Here is a 19,891-nt window from a genome sequence, read left to right as displayed (position 1 = left end):
AAATGAGGGCTGGTGAACACAGGGTAAGGACAGGCACCATCTCCCGGCACCCTCAAACGCTCCTCAGACAGACCACCGCGCTGCCCAGAGCATCCCCTCCTCAGTGGGGCACCTGTGCCCCCAGGGAGGCCTGGAGGCACTGACTTTGTGCTGGGGGCTGAGTGAGTGATGGGTCCTTGGCCGATTTCTTACTGACCTGGGAGGTAAAAAACACCGCATTCTATAGATTATAAAAACCAAGTCACGTTTCCCCAGGCAGAAAGCTAGCCCAGTGGGTTACACCTTCACGTTTGCCTTCATTCCCAGTAAACCCCGGCCTCCCCTAAACCACCTGAATGGAGAGTCTCTTCACAGACTGAACCCTGACATCATCCGCACATTTTACATGTGTTTTCTTCCTACCCTGAAGGCAGCACTGGGAACTGACCGTGAGCACACAGCACTGTCATCTCTGTGTGACCACACGGAGAAACCAAGACCCTTCACAGCAGGACCCGGACATGCTCTTTCACTTTGCCTGCATTTACTGAAAGTGCCCAGAGACGGTCACCACCTCGGGAGCCACGATACACCCCAGTGAGGGACATCCCACTTGGCTCCTCCAGAAGCTTCGAAGCGCCTTACGTAGGTCCCAGCGCCGGGACCTGTAGACATGTTCTTATGAAAGTGAAGCCAGGTGTGGAGGGACAGGTCGCTCAAGTCCCCCATCCTGTCCTGACAGCCCGACATCAGCTCCAGCCGAGACAACGAAGCAGCTCTCGGGAGCAGGGCAGGCCCATCCCAGCACACACAGCACTCACACTGTCAGAACAGGACCTTTCTACCCTGTTCAGAAATGACACGGGAGCGCCCAGGGGATTCTGCCCTTTATTATGGGGACGAGCAGATGAAGTACGGGGAGAAACAGCAGCAAAGGGGCCCGCCGTCTAACCCGGCTTCCGGGGTCCTCAGGCGGGGAGGCCGCGTGCGCGGGAGGCAGACGAGGACTCGAGCCCTGGCGACTCAGAACAGCACCTGTGGCCTGAAGTGCTTCTGCCTGATGGCGTTGTTCTGCATCCCCATCTTCAGTATCCACTTTGCCTTCATCCTCTGGACGTACTGCATATCCCGCTGGCGCATGAGCGCCGCTCCTAGGGGTGGAAACGGGACAAGAAATGAGGCCAAGGTTTGTGACTTGTGGTCACAGAAAACCCAATTCTGCAGAGAATCAGAGCTAGTCTGCAGTAACTGGGTTCCTAGAGATACAGAAGAGATATTATCTGGGTTCCCTATCCAGTGGGCCTTGGGGGGCTATGTGCACCTCAGAACTGCTCCCCTGAGCTCTCTGTATACATTTCTCTGGGATGAGCCTCTTTAGTTGTCATCATATCAAAAAGTCTATAAGGGCAAGATGAAGTCAGCGGGCTCACAGCTCACAGGGAGCCCTAGTGAAACCACGTGTATACAGACACAGCGGCAGCGACAGTGATTTCAGCATCAGAGCTCCCCGGCCATCAGCAGGCAGCTGCCCGCTCTCCCTCCACTGTCTCCAGTGGACTGACGTTCTCCTTGAAGGTAACAATGTCAGTAGCCTACTCTATTCCTCTGACTCTTATCATTTTTATGGGGAAATTACAGAAAGAAGGACTGGTAGCTTTTATTACATGCATGTGCTGTGTCATCCTGCTTTATGACATCCCACCGGCCCAGGCCCCGTTATCATCTCCTCCATTTAATAAGTGAGACAACAGAGGCTTTGATTGGATAAATTACTCATACCAATAAGAACATCAGGTAAGTCATGCTGACTCCACAGCTCAAACTACTGCTGTGAGAATGCCATTCCATTCCTCTGGGAAACTTCCAGGAGGATTTCAACCTTGGATAATTACTAAACAACTCACTTCATAACCTTTACCTCCTGAAAAAGTCAGTGGTATACATGCAGGTTTTAGAAAGTTGCTGTGCCACGAATAAGAAGTTTTTCCGTCATGGAGCTGGGGACTTATTGCCATAAACGCCTCAAGTGGTCACAGACGCCCCCAGAGCCAAGGTAAGTGTCCCCTGGGGAGGATCCTTAGGGACAAGGTCAGTAACCACCCCTTCACCCAGGGCCCCTGAGGAACTGCAAGTCCCGGGGCTGCTCCGTGGCTGTCCCCGTGTCGCCGCACCTGTGCTCCCGGTCCAGCCCAGGGCTCTGTACTGCTGCAGGACCCGGCCCACCGCCTTCTGGTTCTTAGCAACGGCCACGGCTCTGGACAAGCCAAACCGCTGTTTGTAGTATCTCATCAGGGAGCGATGACCCACTCTGGCACCTGTTTTTCAAAACAGCAACAGTGAAGCACCAAGCTGGAACTCTCTCAAGGCAGAGCTATGAAGCTAGGGCTTTCCCAGTCAGACTTCTCACGTTTATCCAGCTGGAAAATGCATGTGTCGGAAGAAACAGTGCTCTACCCACTGAAGAAAGACGAGGCCGCGTGTTAAACAATGAAAGAAAAAGAAAACCAAAGAGCAGAGAGATTTAAGAAAAGGGACCATGGCAAGTCACTGTCAAGTGAAAAACTCAGCGTCTGTACTTTCTTGTTCTATAAAAGAGCCTCCCCAGAAATGCACAAGCCGCCCCTACTAACACCTGCAACAGGGCCCTAGGGGTAAGGAGTCTCAACGTTTTAATAGAAAAAAGATTAAGCACAGAGAACGGCCCTGATGTTTAGGTCTACCAGCCACAGTCTGGGTCCAGAAGGGGAACCAATCCACTTTTCCTTGGCTTACAGTCTCTAGCGCAGTGGTTCTCAAACAGGGACTATCTTATCCCCAGGGGACATGTGGCAATGGCTGGAGGGAGGCTCCCAGCACCAAGTGGGCAGAGGCCAGGGATGTGGCTAAAATCATACCACGCACAGGACAGCCTCCACAGCAAAGGGTTATCTGCCCAAAATGTCTACAGTGCTGAGGCGGAGAACCCCTGCCCTACTGCTCCTAAATGAGGGAAGGCACCTAGGGAACCATATCTGGAAAAGATGGCTAAGCTTGATTCTCCCTACAGCTTTTACTTATTGACAAGGATCTGCTACAACCTTGCTGGTCATTCATGCTTTCAGAAATGAGTTCTCTGGACTAACTGCTGTTTTACAGGAAAGTGTGCTGACCCGTGGATCTTAGCCTCACAGCAGATGAAAAGTGAAGGATGCAGTCTTCAGTGATGACTAACTCCAGGCTCCAGCAGAGCAGTGGCTCTCAAAAAGTGGTCCAGGGCCACTGGCATCAGCATCACCTGAGAGCTTACTAAACACAGGCTATGCTTTCCCAAGAACGTGTATTAGGACATAAGCAATCAAACACACGCCCAGACAGACAGAAACATGTAGAAACTTACAACAGAACATACACCAGGTACGGAACAGTTACTGCCACTGAAAATGAAGAAAGGAAATACGGCCAGGTAGAACCACGTGTACAGCTTCTATGGAAGTTCCACGCTTACATATACAGAATCATTTCTTTCATAGTCTTTTGAGTAGAAAGGCCATGTCTAGCATACTGTAAATATTGTAGATGGCTATACTTGCTTTTAGAATCTAGATTCTTTTTTTAATTGAAGTAGGATCTAGATTTCTAAGTTATGCGACAAAATGCTGTCAGGTTATCTCGTTTTAAGTCCCTATTCCTGGCAAGCCACCTGAGACACAGTCTGCTTGCTACACAGATAGGCAAAAGTAGTTCCTTTTAGTTGATTCTTTTGTGATCAGACGCAAGACTTGACAAAAAGAAATTTTCAATTCAAAGATGATTGGCCTTTGGATACTGATATGGATGAAAAGATGTTTCCCTGGACCAGACTGCCGTGGCACCGTAAGGGTTAACAAAGCTCCTAGATCACAAGAGGTGAGTGAGATTCCACTGGTGGGTGAGGACTCACGTGTAAATGGCGGCTCCGGCAGCAAAGCCCAGCACTCCTGACTATGACTTCCTATTTCTAACGTAGGTCAGGATGCTCCAGGTTTACACTGATTGCCTCAGAATCGTTCAGTGATATTGCTGGTCATTAGTCCTTAGATTGATTTATTTACATTTGTAAGCAGCATTTAGAAATACACGTTATTGAAAGTTGGCTTTTAAAATATGCTTGAAAAGGTTTCATTAATCAACACTATGGTTTCTGACACCTGGGAGGAGAAACGTACACATTCAGTGTTTACAGCTACTCCTGTCCTGTGGCAACGACCGTGAGCCCCCGACATTAAGCACCAAGTAGAACGTGCTAAGAACAGCTCACCCTGAAGCCCCTCATCAAGAAAAACTCGTTCCAGAGCACAGCGTGCCTGTCCATGGGTGACAGCTGGGTTATGTCTGAGCTGTGATGAAGCCATAACTTGTCCATCTGCCTTTCACTACAGTAATAACCGCTTATAAGACTGTCCACTTCTACTTAACAAATAGCCTGACACTCGATGACGTTAGACAGTGAGAAAAAAAAAATCTCTAAATGTAATTCTCCTAAGAAGATTAATTATGTATCTCTCACAGATCCAGCAACAGATTCTTCTGGCCGGTTAGCAACTAACTGGATGTGCCTTCACACCAACTTGCTCCGCAGAACTGAAGAGCAAAGGAAAGAACCCAGCCAGACCAGAGTCTTCGAAAGGAGTGCTCACGGTGCCCTCTACCGGATGCTCTGTGTCACTGCCTCTGGGATCACATATGGGACCTGAAGTTACTAGATTTAAACAATCACAAATACCAGTTGCTTTTGAAAACCAGTTGAACGCCTACTCTACTAACTGTCGTTGATTAAATATCACTAAACTCTCCACATTAGAATCTTTCTCAAATTAGCTTCATGTTAACATCCACGCTGATCCACATAACTGAGCATAATCCAAGACGTTTCTGAATGGTGAATTTGTTCAGACATAACCAGGTGACTGAATACACCGCTGTAATATCACTATACATGTTTATATAGAGAGCTCCCATTTTCTTGGTTTGTTATAAAACCCTCAAACCAGTATCGAGACACAGGAGCAAACCAATGGATGATAAACCATCATGTCTCAGAATCAAGACTGAGTTAAGGATGCCTGGTTTTTAAAAGCGGATGGTAAAAGAGTATGTAACTGTTGTGAAGAAATTTCACAACATTGGTAGTTTCAAGCTATGCTTTTTTTGCTGTTTAAACGAATTCTATTATAAGGTCTCAGTAGTCGGTCATCTGTGAAGACGCAGGAAGGCAGTGAACGACTGATGTATTTGCAGGTATTCTTCTTGGCTCTTAATCTTCTCCAGGTCACAGATGCTTTTCAGAAACTCTGGCCTTTCCCCAGAAAAAAAAAAAGCACTCACCCACACAGTCAGATGAATCCGTGTGGCCACACTCGTGACTTTACGGCACTATGGCCTTTCCCCAGAAGAATATGCACACACTCAGAAAAAAATGTGCACAGCATAGTTCTGAAGCCTGGGGTAAGGCAGTGTCAGGCTGTTGGTTACAACTTGCCAGAGTCTGTCTGTCTAAAAGTACAATATTCCCCAGTATTCTCACTACTTCCACGTCTCCCCCAAGCGCTGTCCTGAGGTTATCACCCACAAGCATGCCTCGGAACGTGGACCTGCAGCTGTGAGCAAGGCAATTCGCTGGACTTTCAGGTTAATGCCATGCCACTTTCTTCTTTGACTGTATGAGGAAAAGGCAGAGCGACGTGCTGCCCGGGATGGCAGGCCAATGTGATTCTCAGCCCCTGAGGGCACACTGTCACTCGGGGTGGGGGGGGCCTTCTGCCCTGCCTGTCCTGTCGTGTGGCAGCCCTGGGGAATCAACCTTGCTTTCCTTTTAAAAGTCGCCTCCAACATTTCAGTCGCTCAGTTAACAGACATTTATGTGGCTCCTGTGTGTCTGAGACACTGTGCTGAGAGGAAAGAAGCCAGCTTTGTCCTCACAGTAACGGGGGAGACAGGCAAGCCAGCCAACAGCTTCAAAGGAGTGACAGCCAGGTCACGACAGATGTGCAAGTGTCGCAGGAGCAGAGGAGACCACAAAGGCTGCCAGATGGGTAAGCCCGCCGTGAGCTTCAGAGGAGGAGGAGGGCAGAGGCAGCACACAAGCCAAGGCCCAGGGGAGGGAAACTGCATGTGGGTGGCTGAGGGAGGAGCACCAGACACCTGGGGGACCAGCAGCGGCAGAAGCGCTCCCCCTGGGAATCTCGGAAGGAAAAGAAAATAGACTGGTGTTTGTTTTCAGAAAGGCTGCTCTCGTGGTCAAGTGGAAACCAGACTGGAGATGGCCAGACGCGAGGCTTTCGTGGTGACACAGACAAATGGATAAGGGGAAAAAAAAAGAAAAAAAATATTCAGAAGCCATTTAGGAATTGCAATTAGTCACCATCTGGCTGTGGGGGAGGGAGAGAGGGTCCTGAGAAGACACTCAGCTTGGGGCCTTGGCAAACCTAGGAAACTCAATCACTCTGGGAAAATGTGTGTTTTCTGGAGAGCTTATGGCCTTGAAGTTTCAGAAATTTTAAGTCCAGATGAAAATTTCTCTCCAACAGACTGTATTTCATAAATAGGACATGCTCATTGTTGAGCAGACTTTTGTAATCAAACATGCAAAAGTGGCTGCGAAACGCAGCCCATGGTCATAGTGACCTTGCTGCCTGCCAGAGCTGCTTTACAGGGCAGGACCCATCTCCTTCACCTTCTCAAGGTCTCCTGCAATCTTATTCTATAGTGAAGCTGATGAAACCCGGGACTAAACAGTCTTAAAAGAAATTATCAAACTTCTTTCTGAGGTTCTGCATTGCTAAATTTCACCAGACGAAAACATGAGTAAGTCCTCTGTGATATATTTAAGCTTGTTTAGCTACTGTGTATCGTACAGGCTACAATATTCTGCTGCACTATATTCCTATACAGGGCTGTCTGTACCTAAGCTGGTATTCCATGTGGACAGCAGCACCTCAGGGTGACTTCTTCACGGCAAATGTCTCCACTGACAGCATGGCTGCTCCTGCCCCCAACATTACTGCAAATCTCCCAGGCTTTGAAAGGAAGTGGGAAAAGGACCTTCACTGAGGAGGTCCATGACCTTGGGTAAATTACTCATCCTGTGTAAGCTTTAGCTGGTTCATATGTCAAATAAGGATAACAGAATTTAACTCAATGGCTTGTTTTAAACATAAAATAATACGTCTACCTGAACACACTAATTGCTCAGTAAATACCAGGAATGATTAATATCTTATTGTCTTATCATCCAATTCCTTTTCCTTTCCAAATGTGTCTTCCATAGCTGCTCATATTCCAATCAGCTAAGTATAACACAGCCAACAGTAGTGCTTGCTTCTCAAAGTCATGGCCTTCCTCCTTCTTTTCATACCTGGGATAAAATCCCACCATTATGAATTCTGTTCCCCAAAGGAGAAGGCAGATTCAAACTCCACGCCTCCCCCTCTATACCCAGAACACAGACAGGAAACCTGGGTGCTGTCAATCAGATACACCCAGACCAGACTACTATGTGCAAGTCTGAGCACCACTTCAAAACAGGAGTTGGTTCAAAGGATAAGAAGAAGGGCTAGTTTAACAAGAAAAACCTGGATAGGGCCAAGAAAACTTGATAAGGAACAGAAAAGAAAAGGTTTATGCATTGAAAAGAAAAGAAATGACCGATCAAAAGCATTGAGAGAGAACGGAAGTGAGGAGAATATGGATCCAATGTAAACAAAACAGGCTACACACAGCTGCGTGGTGACCCTCAGGGTCGGCCTCGTCCGGGAGAACACCAGCACACACAGCGAGTTGTAGGTTCTCTCCCCAGTGTGGAAAGGAAGTGATGGGAACACGCCTCTCCAATCTCAGCGGTATTTAAGAAAAACGCACTTACCAGAAGGGAGACTCAGCTCCATGGTTCCAGCATCATATCCCAAGGTCTTTCCTGAGGGCAAGTCCTCAGTCTCATCAGGGTTTTCCCCCTCCTTGTGATCTGGGTAGCTACTTCTGGAGCAGTGGAATGGCATTAATACACAGAACAAGATCTCAAATTTAACTAAAATTTGGCAAACCTACTAGATTACCAAAGGGGTTGAGGTGAGGGGGGTTAACAGTTTTGCAGGGACTGCAATTGAAAACTTTTGGTGAGAAAATGACTTGTTAGCATTTACTCTGTAGTAAAATATGAAAGTTACCTATGAACGCAAAATGGATCACCGACTTAAATGTAAAATGCATAACTATAAAAACTCCTAGAAGATAACATAGGGCAAATTCTAGATGACTTAGGGTTTGGTGATGACTTTTTAGGTAACACACCAAAAGCACAGTTCATGAAAGAAAGAATGGATAAGCTGAACTTCACTTAAATTAAAAACTTCTGCCCTGTGAAAACCCATGCAAAGAGAACTAAACTATAAGATGCAGACTTGGAGAAAATATTTGCAGAAGACACATCTGATAAAGGAGTATTATTCAAAATATAAAACTCTTAAGACTCAACAGTAAGAAAATAAACAACTCGATTAAAAACCTTAACAGGCCCCTCACTAAGATATACAGATGGCAAATAAGCCTGTAAAGAGGTGTTCCACAGCATGCGTCACCAGAAAGACGCAAATTAAAGCACTGAGATATGACTACACATGTATCAGAATGGCCAAAGTCCAGAACACGGACAACACCAAATGCTGGTGAGGACATGGAGCCACCGGGACTCTCATTCAGTGACAGCAGGAATGCAAAAGGGTAAAGCCACTTGGAACAGTTTGGCAGTTTCTTGCAAAACTAAAGACAATCTCACCGTATAGACCCAGCAATCACGCTGCTTGATGTTTACCCTAAGGAGTCAAGAAATTCTGTCATGGATGTTCACAGAGCATTTACCCAAACTCCTAAAACTTGGAAGCAACCAAGATGTCCTTCAACAGATGAACTGATAAATAAATAAACAATGGTGCATCCAGACAAGGAAGTATTTTTGGATTATTTCAAAAAGAAACGAGCTAGCAGGCCATGAAAACACACGGAGGAAACTTACAAGCACATTGCTAAGTGAAGAAGCCAGGCTGAAGAAGCAGCTACTGTATGACTCTAATCATACAACTTTCTGGAAATGGCAAAGATACGGAGGCAGGAAATAGCACTGTCTGCCGGGGGTGGAGGAGCGTGATGATCTGGCAGAACACAGAGGACTTTCAGGTCTCTGAAACTACTCTGTATGATATTCCGATGGCGGATACATGTCATTATATGTACATTTGTCCAGACTCATAGAATGGAGCACACCGACAGTGAACTCTGAACTACGGGCTTGGAGCGTTAATTGATGGGTCAATGCAGGTTCACCTATTGTGACAAACATCACACTGGTGCAGGATGTTGCTAATGAGGGAGGCTGTGCATGTGTGGGTGAGGGGGAACTATGGGAAATCCCTGTACCTTCTGCTCAGTTTTGCTGTGAACCTAACATTGTTCTGAAAACCGGTGAGCAAATGACCCACCACAGAATTCTTTCCCCTAAGGATTTAGTCTCTCTACGAGGGTTGGCAAACAGAGAGGAAGAGGAGAACGTAGAGGTAGAGATGCGGCTCTTGGAAGTTTAACCACTGTAACAACAAGTTCTAGAACAGCGACGTCCTGTAGAGCTTTCTGATACCACAAATTTCTAGTCTGTGTGCCCGATATGATACCACTCACATGTGCTTCTACCTACAGGGCTGGAAATGAAGGTAGTGTGACTGAAGAGGTGAATTTTTACATTTTTAATTTAGCTAATTAACCAAAAGAGCAACATGAACTATACCTAGGAATTACCATATTGAACACTGTAGTTCTAGAAGAATCTCTGTGTTTCTAGAACTGTTCACAAAGTCACATAGAAAAGAACTGGAGAAATGCACACTGAAGTGTGAACAGTAATGCAGATAAGCCAACAGGAACAGACAGAAGCCTTGGTCAGACACTTCACAAGAGACATCCAAATAGCCAGTTAATATATAAAAAGGTTCTCAACTACACTAGTGCACATCAGGGACATGCAAATTAAAACCACAATGGATGTACACTGCACAGCCACCAAAGAGACCACAATGAAAAACTCTCCCTCACTACAAGTGAGAAATGAGAAATCAGGACGAAAAGGCAAAAGGACAATTTATAAGACTAGAACTTTTCTGAGCACCCGTATCAGGTGGGCTCTGCACACCTGGCATGGTCATTACACACACCGGCTTGCACAGCACACCTGTGCTAGGTCATAGGCATCTGGACACTAGGAACCAGATGTTCCGCAGTGCCTAGCATGAATGTGTGGCATGATGTGGGACTTAGAAAGCCGCCACCCATCCAGACTCCCTTAGGAGACAGCTTGTGATTCAAGGACTCTCAGGGAAACCAAAATGTGAAACCTCATTTCCAGGCCTCTGTTCATGAGGTCACTGGCAAAGCTGAACTTCTGACCACTGAAACCACAAAAACAAGTTTTCAAATCAGACAAACTTCAGTTTGGCCCTGACATCTTCTCTTTATCAGGTATGTGTGTTTAACTCTGTGACACTCAGTTTCGCAGCTACAACATGACAGGAAATAACCCCCTCCTATGCAAGTGTTCTCAGAGGTACCAAGAATCCTGCACTGGACAGAGCCAGACAAAGGTCAGGCCTGGGCGTATCTACACCACTTCAGAGCAAATGGGATGAACTCACCACCCCCCCCACATTACAAACCACAGACTTACCTAAAATCATAGAAGTCTGCAAATTCCAAAAGAGCGTCTCCATCTGTGAAGAGCTTACAGTGACTCCTGTCATTCATGTGAGCCTGCACAGCTTCCGTGGAGTAGAAGGATTTCCCTTTCTCGTTGCACCACAAGCAAATCTTTCCGACACCAACTTTCTCTCCTGGAAAAGTAAGTTGAGGAGAAAAATATGAAAGCAGCTTTTTGCAGCCAGCTTACATCTCACCATCTATCTCCACAGTTCAAAAAATATGCATCAAGTTTTGGATTCTCACAAAATGAGCAGATCATTCAATCCAAGATGGATGAGAAACACAAAACTCATGTTCCCTTAAGACCTGCCCCCCAATACTGCGATCTTTCATTATTAAAAAAGAAAAACTATTACACTTACCCAAATATTTAATCAGTCCCTTAAGATCCGAAAGATATTCTATGTCAGGAATAAAGAAGCTGTGGACTTTGGTCATATGCGCCACATTCTTCATGAGGGAGCTTGAATGATGGGGACAAAATAAGCAGTCCGTCACGGGGATGGCGCCAACGGGGGCGCTCACTCCAGTCTCTTCCTCCTCTGCATCCTGCTCCTCCTCGTCCATGGCTTCAGCATCCTCACACTCTAATTTCTCATCAGAATCAAGATCTTCCCAGTCTTCCAGAGATTTGAAAAACAGAGTTAATTGAAGATCCCAGACTTAGTTATTAATTTACCACAGACCAGTCTGCACGGCTAAGAAATGCCTCAGTCTTTCTCCAGTGCAGTTTAAACCCCTTGAAGGAGACATGTGCTGCTTTCCTGTGCATATGTGAACACATGCAATCAGGGTTTTATGGGATGTGGGAAGCAGTACAGGAAGAAAGGAAGAAACATAGCTCAGAAAATCAAGGTGGCTAGGTTGTTGGCTCCAGGCTCACATTTGAGGTTAACTAGCTGATTCTGAGCCTTTCAAAAGTTCATTGTTTTTTCAGTTAAAGTCAGCGCAAAGCATTCATAACTAGAAATCCAATAGAAATAGAGCTTTTACAGCTGATGGTGTGTGGGTAACCTGTCCTCCAATGCATATGTTAAAAGCCTCCTCCTTCAAATCAGAAAAGGCATCCATTCATTCTACAAATTACTTATTAAGCACCTATTGCCACCACTCCCCCAACCCGGTACTGTACCCTGTCCCCCACCCCCAGCCAAGGCAAAGTTTCAGTTTCTGAATCTACACCAGTTAAGTAAACAAACAAAATTCCCTGTGGGGATCCTGGACACACCTCGGCTACACCAGTCACTTCAGAAAGCATCGAAACCACCCTCACTCATCACCTTCCCTTAGCTGACACCTTCCCCCTCCAACCGGATGAAAAATCTAGAAAACCCGCCCCCCAGACAACCCCTCACCATCTCCATCCAGGTCCTCTTCACTCTCCTCCTCCACCTGCTGCTTCGCCAACTTCTTCGCCTGCTGTTCAAACCACTGCAGCCGGGGAGGTTTCTCGGCAGGGGCTCGCTGCTGAGTCCCACGTCCTCCAGCAGCCACGGCCACGGGACTCGGGGACTCCGCCTCGGGCACAAGGGGCACCTTCTTGGGTGACGTGGACGGCTGGGCCTTGATGGCCTGCTGGATGGCCGCGTTCACTGCATCCTTGTCCACACTGTCCACGCCCAGCCCTTTCTCCAAGTTCTTTTCATTCTTTATCTCCAGTTTCTGACTCGCCGCCTTCTTCTCCAGCTCCACATGCCGCCGGGACTTGAGATGGTTTTCGTAGGCCTTGAAGGAGGCAAACTTCTTACTGCAGACGGTGCAGTAGGTGGCCGCGCCCTTGCTCTCCGGCTCCGCCAGGGCCCGCTGCGCCCGCACCCGCTCCTGGAAGCCCTCGGCGCTGACCGGGGCCATGCCGGCCACTTTGCGCCCCAGGTTGTAGCGGTGCCAGTCCGTCTTGTAGTGGGCCCGCTGCGCCTCCGCGTCGTACAGCGGCACGCGGCAGGTGTTGCAGGTGTAGGGCGCCATCGCCATGTGGGAACTAAAAGGCAACAAAGGCAGAAAGAAATCTTGGGACCAACAACCCGACCCCACAAGGCACTCACACCTTAACTGGCCTCAGGGCCCTCGAAGACTGTGTACTGAGGCCAGACGCTATGGAGTTTATCTAGGGCTGGTCAGGAAGTCCCGCCTCCTGACCTGTAGCCACGCCCCTACCACAGAGAGGCCCAGGAAAGCATGGGACGCCTGGCCCCGCCTAGGTGGCCTAGGTGGGTGTTGATTGGATGGCCTGTGTGGATGGTGAGTGGAGCTGTACGCGGTGGATGTTGATTGGCTGGGCCCCAGGGTGCTGATTGAGTCAACGAAGGTGGCGCGATCCTCAAGTGGGCGTTGATTGGATCCATGCAAGAGGATGGTATTAGCCCGTGGCACCTTTGGGAGGGGATTAGGTTGTGAGGGCAGACCTCATTATGGTATTAGTGCCCTTGTTAAAGAGACCCGGGAAAGGATACAGTAAGAAGTCTGGGACCACCAAGACTGTCCTCACCAGACTGTGAAAAAAAAGAAAAATGAAATAAAAACTTCAATAACATTTGTATTTCGACTATAGGATGTGAAGTGAGATATACTCATGTAACAATGTTATTCAGTAAGTAAAATATGGATTATACCGTTGAGTATCAATGAATTATTAAATAAAGACCATATTGTGTATGTGTATAGTTAACATGCAGCTTTAAGAACAATAATACGTCGATTCTCTTCTATCCATCCCGTAAATTAAGAAATAGAACATGACCAATACCCAAGAAACTCCCAGTTGCCTTTATCAAGTCACATTCCCTACATATCCCCATCTGAGGTTAACCCTCACCTGAATCTTTTTTTTATCATTTCCTTGATTAACTGTTAGCTTAGTGTGATTTTGAGCTTTATATACCTGAGATACTGTATATAGTCTTCTGTGATTTCTTTCCTCTCAATATTATAATCCTGAGGTTCACATACAAACATGGAGTTTTTCATTCATTCATATCCACTGCTGTTCCATTGCTTGAACACAACTCATTTTATTTTTTTTATTATCCTAATGAAAATATATTTCAAAATTACCTAAAAATAAGAAATGTTCATTCGTTTGAATCATTGAAATAATAATAGAATCATTCAAAGTTTTCATTAATTTTTATTAAAATTGTATTTGCCAAAGAGTTCAATCAAATCCTAAAATACTGCTCACTATGCATAGAGAACAGAAATTTAAATCTGCATTTCTGTTGTCTTTATGGTCCCATTATACTGAGCAGTAGCCTAGCCTATCGTTGCCAATTTGTAACAAGTGTATGTTGTTCTAGAAAGGAAACCACAGTTTAATAACCATTTCAGCTTTTACTCTCTGGTACAAAATCTTTTCCCATTAAGCTGACGTATTGGCAAGACTTTGTTACAGACAGTGGCCTCCTGTATAAATACATGATAAATACTAGATAAAAGCCATGCACTTAGTGTTTCTTTTAATAGGTCTGGAATCATTTGTAGGATATGCAAACCCAGTGCTAGATTTGGTGACTGATATAAACAGTCTTGCTCAGTGATTCAAGAGTGGATAGAGTTAATGAATACATAAATTATACCTAAATGTTCCTGAAAGTTCATTTCTCACGACAGTCAGGAAATCATTTGGCCAGTGCCTGACCAGTGGGCTGGCATCTGCCTGGACACCTGGCTGCTCAGTGACTCTCCAGCAGAGAACCAGCTAAGGCTGAGAGAACAAAGAGGCAGGACAAGAAGTTACTGATTTTGTTTTTGATTTTTTGCTTTTTTAATGCTACTGCACTCACTTAAATATAGCTTCAAATGTATATTTAAAAAAGGAAATTAAATTATTGAATTTACAAATTACCTTTGTGTTGAAAACTTAGTAAAGAGAAACAGACACAATTTCTGGGTAGTTGAGCATCTAAGAGCCAAAGTATTTTGATTTGTCTTAGGGCTACTGGAGTTGAACCCAGAGATCGGTCCCCCCCACCAGTATCCTTGCAATCATAGCTCCAGATGACACTTCGCTAACAATCTCTGTCCTCTACTAGACACGTTTGTTTAGTTAGGGTCATTTCCTTAGCTTTGTGGCAGTGCCTTCCACATGGTAGGCACTGAAAATTATCTATGAAATGAAAGAATTTGGGGTCCCTTAACAGAGCTTGTTTGAACTGGCATATGTATGTGTGAGTTAAAATTGCAAGGGTGACATGCGTGGGTTTGGATTTATGGCAGGCCTGTTCCACTGGGCCTCTCCTAGTGTCCCATGCCAGAGCAACTGTGGCCCTGAACCATTGTCTGGCCTCTGCCCATAGGCTGCAGGCACAGAAGCAGGTTGCACAGTGGGGGAAAAATACAAAAAGAAAAAGAAAGAAGGGGAAAAAAGAAGAAAGAAGAAAAAGGAAAAAAAGAAACAAAACAAGAGAAAAAAAATCACAAGTGTGGGATCTGAACTTGATTTCATTGTAACTTTAGGAATTGCCCAGTATTTGTACATCTTCCTGGAGTGGTTGCTGCCAGTTTTTAGCACACTGTGGCTCCCGTGGAGAAACGAAGGCGGGACCCAGAGTACAGCCTGGCACATGCACCACGTTCAACACAAGTTACACTTGACCATGTTAATTTCACTATTTACAATATATTGTTGACATAGTGCTTTTCGTTCTCCAAATTTTTATTTGCATTTCCTTTTTGTTAAGTCAAAAATTAATCCAAATGAACCCCAAATTACATTTCTTTTATTAAATCCAAAATTTTAACTCAATTCTCATCAATACTTCCTCACAGCTATTGTCTTTAAGACACTTAGTGGTCTAAACTTAACAGCGGATACCAAAGTACTCCTGTTAAAGGTTCTGCATCAGTACCACGTTAGCTCTGGCTGCTGCAGCTGGCTGACCATGGCTTGTGTGGCATCTTTCCTCCTGAGGATCAAACTGACCCTCGAAAGTTGATTGGCCTGTCTTTGATTGAGACATCAAGACTGGGGTCAAAAGTGAGAGAACATAATATCATTCCCTCTCTGTGCAAGTTACCAAATCCCCGGGCGACTCTGCTGATTGGTTGCACAGCCAATCTGCAGACTAGACACAGGCTCAGTGGAGTCTTTCTGCTTAGCAGACTGTAAAACTGTGTTTTACTGAATGTAAAATGCTCTCATGCAGTATCTTTTGTTTCTCCACTGTTTGGTAGCATTCCTACTTTACAGATGATGAAATAGATTTAGGGATGTTCAGTAACTTTTGAAAAGAGACAGAAGGAAGCTGGAGAATTCTGGTCCAGGCTTCTTCATGTGTAAAAGCCTTATGTCAACAATACATTGTGAAGAGTGAAATTAAAATGATCACTAACACATTCATGCAGTATTTCCAGCAGTATCCCATCCTAAGGAACACACTCAGTGGGGCTGTAAACGTTTTTTTATTTCCACTAAATCTGCAGCAGCAGTGAAAAAATCTTGTTCTAAATCTAGAAATACATGGAATATAATGTTTACATTAATGTTACTTACATTATACTCACAAAAAATATTACATGCAAAAACAAAAATATCACCTTTTCTTACCTAGAATGTGAACAAATTTTGCCCCCAGCCAATTTTGGTTATTTATGAATTTTGAATTGTTTAGCTTTTCCTCTGAGTTATTTCTAAACTCTGTTAAGATCCTAATGGACATTATTAATTTGGAATTCACAATAATTCATATGTAGGCAGCCGGGTAAGAGCTGTGTTGCCAACTCAGTGTACAGACATTTTGCAAAAGAATTGCTGGCAGTGCTATGACATTTGTAAGTGCTTTGAAGAATACATGTCATTTAATTTAGACAAATATGCAATTGGCACATTAATTATTTATGACACTAAAATTGATGGAGATTAGGAAGATTTTAGTAGCTTATTAATAGTATAAACATTTGAAAATTAGAATAATTTATGATCATTTGTATGGCAGACGGTTGTTCTGTAGATCTGTCCTTTCTTTCCTGTTCACACGGACTCGCTGGCTAACTATAGTTCCCAGCCTCCTGTGCAGTGATTTACATGACTAAATTAGAGCCAATGGATATGAGCCGAGGCACAGATGTAATCTAAGTACAGACCATTTCCTCCTTGGAGATGCCACGCCCCATGCAGGTGGGCTTGGTCAGGATATTTCCTGTGAGCTTAAACAAAGGTATTTTAGCTTAATGCTCAGGCATGGGAGGCAGGGTTCCCAGAGATCGGCCAGGAGACAAGCTGCATTTTTAGACTCTGCCTCTTTTTCTTCTCAGCAGCTAGAGGTGAGGTGTTAACACTCTCACTCATGGAGGTGAGGACGACATCTTAGAGAATGGTAGAGTGATGGCGTGAAAGGAGCCAGGGTCCCTAAATGACATCACAGAGTAGAGCTGCCCCGCCACCCCGAGCTGGCTGGACTGTTACGTAAAATAAACAGAAGCCACTGTGTTGTGGCACTTCTGTTACAGTAGCCTCACTTATAACCTAATAGAGTAAAACCCCAGGGTAATGCTATGCAACCGGGCATAAGGCAAACGTGTTGGAGATGCAAGGACTCTCAGTAGAACCAGCTTCTACTTACCAAGGAGCTACTGGCTGCAGATCTGCTCCTTTCTGGCATCTCTCCAGTCCCCTGCAGGCACTGCTGCTGCACCTACTCACAGCCCACGGCTGCTCCTCGTGCCCATCAAAACTGAAATAGTCTCAGGGCCCCTATTGGCTACCAACTGACAAATGAACAGCAAACTCTAGAACTTAATTCTCTACCCAAAGACACCTGAATACTTCCTGGTCTTCTTTTCCCATCTCTACCTGTACCTTTTGCCTCACACAAACCAGACGTGTACTCTTCCTAAATATGTCCCTTCTTCTCCTCTGTCCACAGTATCTCTTCTATCAGCTCCACCCAGCTTTTTTCACTTGCAGATGAGTCCTCAATATGCAATAGGGAAGAGCAAATCTGACTTCACGTTAGATCTGTTTCTTTTATTTTAACCTTTGTATTCCATTGCGTTGCTACGAGTTAATCAGTGAAGGAATGTTGCCTATAGCTTAAGATATACATAATGGCCCATCTCCCTCCCATGCCTGAGCCTTAAGCTAAAATACTTTGTTTAAGCTCACAGGAAACAGCCTTAGCCAGCCCATGATGAATGGCTGCAGGAAGGAATAAATTAACACATCCCCTCTGGAGTCCGGATTCTGGAACTAGGAAATATTTGCAACAACTTATCACCTTTTTTCCTTGACCTCCTGACCATCCCTTCCCCTTTTGCTCTATGAAAGAACCCAACATCCAAACGTAGACAGGAGGGTTCTTTGACACACCAGTCCACCATCTTCTCGGTCTGCTGGGTTTCCAAGTAAAATTTCTATTCCTTGCCCCAACAACTCATCTCCTGATTTACTAGCCTATCATGTGGCAAATAGTACAAGTTTGAACTCAGTAACAAATGTTCCCTCTCCTTCAGAATCCATCTGAAATGACAACTCCTTAATGAAAACTTTTCTCATCTCCCTAATTGCTGACAAAGTCTATTCTAAATACCTATTGCCTCTTTGTTTGTATTCCATTGCATTCCAGTTTACCCCATTTTTATTCTATTAGTTAATTGTGTAATTTCTTACCATCCTTAACGAGTCATAAAAGTCTCCTGAAGACAAGGGTGTCTGAATGTAGAACCAGTAGAATAATATAAAGGATAGTGTGATATTGTGATTTGTACCAATAGATATTTGGTCTTTGTCCCATTCCTGGCACAGAGCTCATAAAATCCTTGGAATGTTTTAAGTGATGGGAATGAGAAAGGCATCTTTTGTTAGGTCCATAAGCTGACTTTTGGAAAGCCCCTTGGTAGCTTAGCTGAGAAGTTATCACAACCAGAACTCCAGGGGGACAGAATCTCCTGTTTGGGACCTTCCTGACCTCACCCTATGTATCTTTTCATCTGGCCTGTCCATTTACATCCTTTAATATCTTTTGTAATAAACCAGTAATCTAGTAAGTAAACTAGTTTACAAATTATCTGAGCTACTCTAGCAAATTAATCAAAACTGAGGAGAAGGTCATGGGAACCTCTGAAATACAGGCAGTCCAACAGAAGGCTTGGGATTCACATCTGAAGTCGAGAGGAGTCTTATGGGACTGAGACCTTTAACAATAGGTTCTTACACTTCTTCCTATGAAAGGCTAGTGCTGCCCCCTTCCTTGAAGATGTTGCAGAAGCCTCTCCATCATCACCATAGGACAGAATTCTCCCAACCCAGGATCCACCACTAACTCCATCCAAGGGCACTAGATGAGTAACTAGAATGCAGATCAGCAACGACAGCCTATGGGTCAAGTCTAACCTATAATCTCCTTTCTGTAAATAAAGTTTTATTGAAACACAGCTATGAACATTCAGTTCCATATTGTCTGCAGCTGCTTTCATGCCCCAGTGAGAGACTTGAACTGCTGCAACACAGCCTAAAATGTTTACTACTGCCTCTTTATAGGGGAGGTTTGCTGACCTCTGAGCTAGAGTCAAATCATAATAAAACCCAGCAGGAGAAGTGTTGGTCCTGATAAGGGAGAAAAAGGAATTTACACCCAAGAAGATGAAGGACCTCACCAATAAATACTGGCAGGAATGGAAGAGTATTTGTGGGATTGAATTCTGAAGGACCTGGATAAAGGAGGATGGAGTTTTGGAGGATGGATAATGGAGAGATTATTCATGAGAGAGAATTCTTGTGAATAGGTGATGAGACATCCAGGCCCAGGATTTAAGAATCTCTTGGTTGGCTCTTGGAACCTTAGAAAAGCCATGACCACACTCAGTGGAGGAGATACGTGAGCAATGCCTTGGCAGAGCCTGGACAAAGAGATCAAAGGCTCAGAGAAGCAGGCACGCTAGAAGGGGTACTCTGTATGCCTGGGAAATCCACCAGTTCACTGTGAGTCACAGGGGCACCAGAGGACACACCGTTTCCCAGAGCTGTAAGGAATGAGTGGGTGAGAGGGGCATCACCTTCCCTGAGCATCTCAGCGGAGCTGGGCTCTGCAGGCAGGGCGGACGCTGTAGGAGATGCTGTTATAGAACTGGGCTCCCTGAAAACAAAGAGGATGAGAAGATCCCAGATGGGTAGAGGCCAGGTGGCAGAACTTAAATAACAGAAGCAAAGAGGATGCGATTATAA

The 19,891-nt window shown here is 45.1% G+C and overlaps 1 protein-coding gene and 1 non-coding gene across 3 annotated transcripts; one reads left to right on the top strand and one right to left on the bottom strand.

The window, feature by feature from the left end:
• Positions 1-849: 849 nt before the first annotated feature.
• Positions 850-12,812, bottom strand: LOC140695716 (cytoplasmic 60S subunit biogenesis factor ZNF622-like). Of its 2 annotated transcripts, none has more exons than XM_072958831.1 (6): positions 12,090-12,812; positions 11,097-11,354; positions 10,703-10,865; positions 7,859-7,971; positions 2,151-2,294; positions 850-1,130 (listed from the first exon to the last, which is right to left on the bottom strand). In XM_072958831.1, the coding sequence occupies exons 1-6, from the start codon at positions 12,703-12,705 to the stop codon at positions 1,003-1,005; spliced, it is 1,422 nt and encodes a 473-aa protein (XP_072814932.1). In that variant the 5' UTR covers positions 12,706-12,812; the 3' UTR covers positions 850-1,002. The 2 variants fall into 2 exon arrangements, with proteins under 2 accessions (XP_072814932.1, XP_072814933.1); XM_072958832.1 differs by having other exon boundaries at positions 7,859-7,968.
• Positions 12,813-14,923: 2,111 nt separating this feature from the next.
• On the top strand, positions 14,924-15,056 carry LOC116280129 (small nucleolar RNA SNORA42/SNORA80 family). Its single transcript, XR_004189462.1, has one exon. It is a non-coding gene; the product is annotated as a small nucleolar RNA SNORA42/SNORA80 family (small nucleolar RNA).
• Positions 15,057-19,891: the final 4,835 nt, after the last annotated feature.

This window comes from Vicugna pacos, chromosome 3 (assembly GCF_048564905.1).
Source record: "Vicugna pacos chromosome 3, VicPac4, whole genome shotgun sequence".
NCBI classification, from domain to species: Eukaryota; Metazoa; Chordata; class Mammalia; order Artiodactyla; family Camelidae; genus Vicugna; species Vicugna pacos.
The sequence above is the reverse complement of the archived record's forward strand: the minus strand, read 5'-3'. Positions and strand labels throughout refer to the sequence as shown.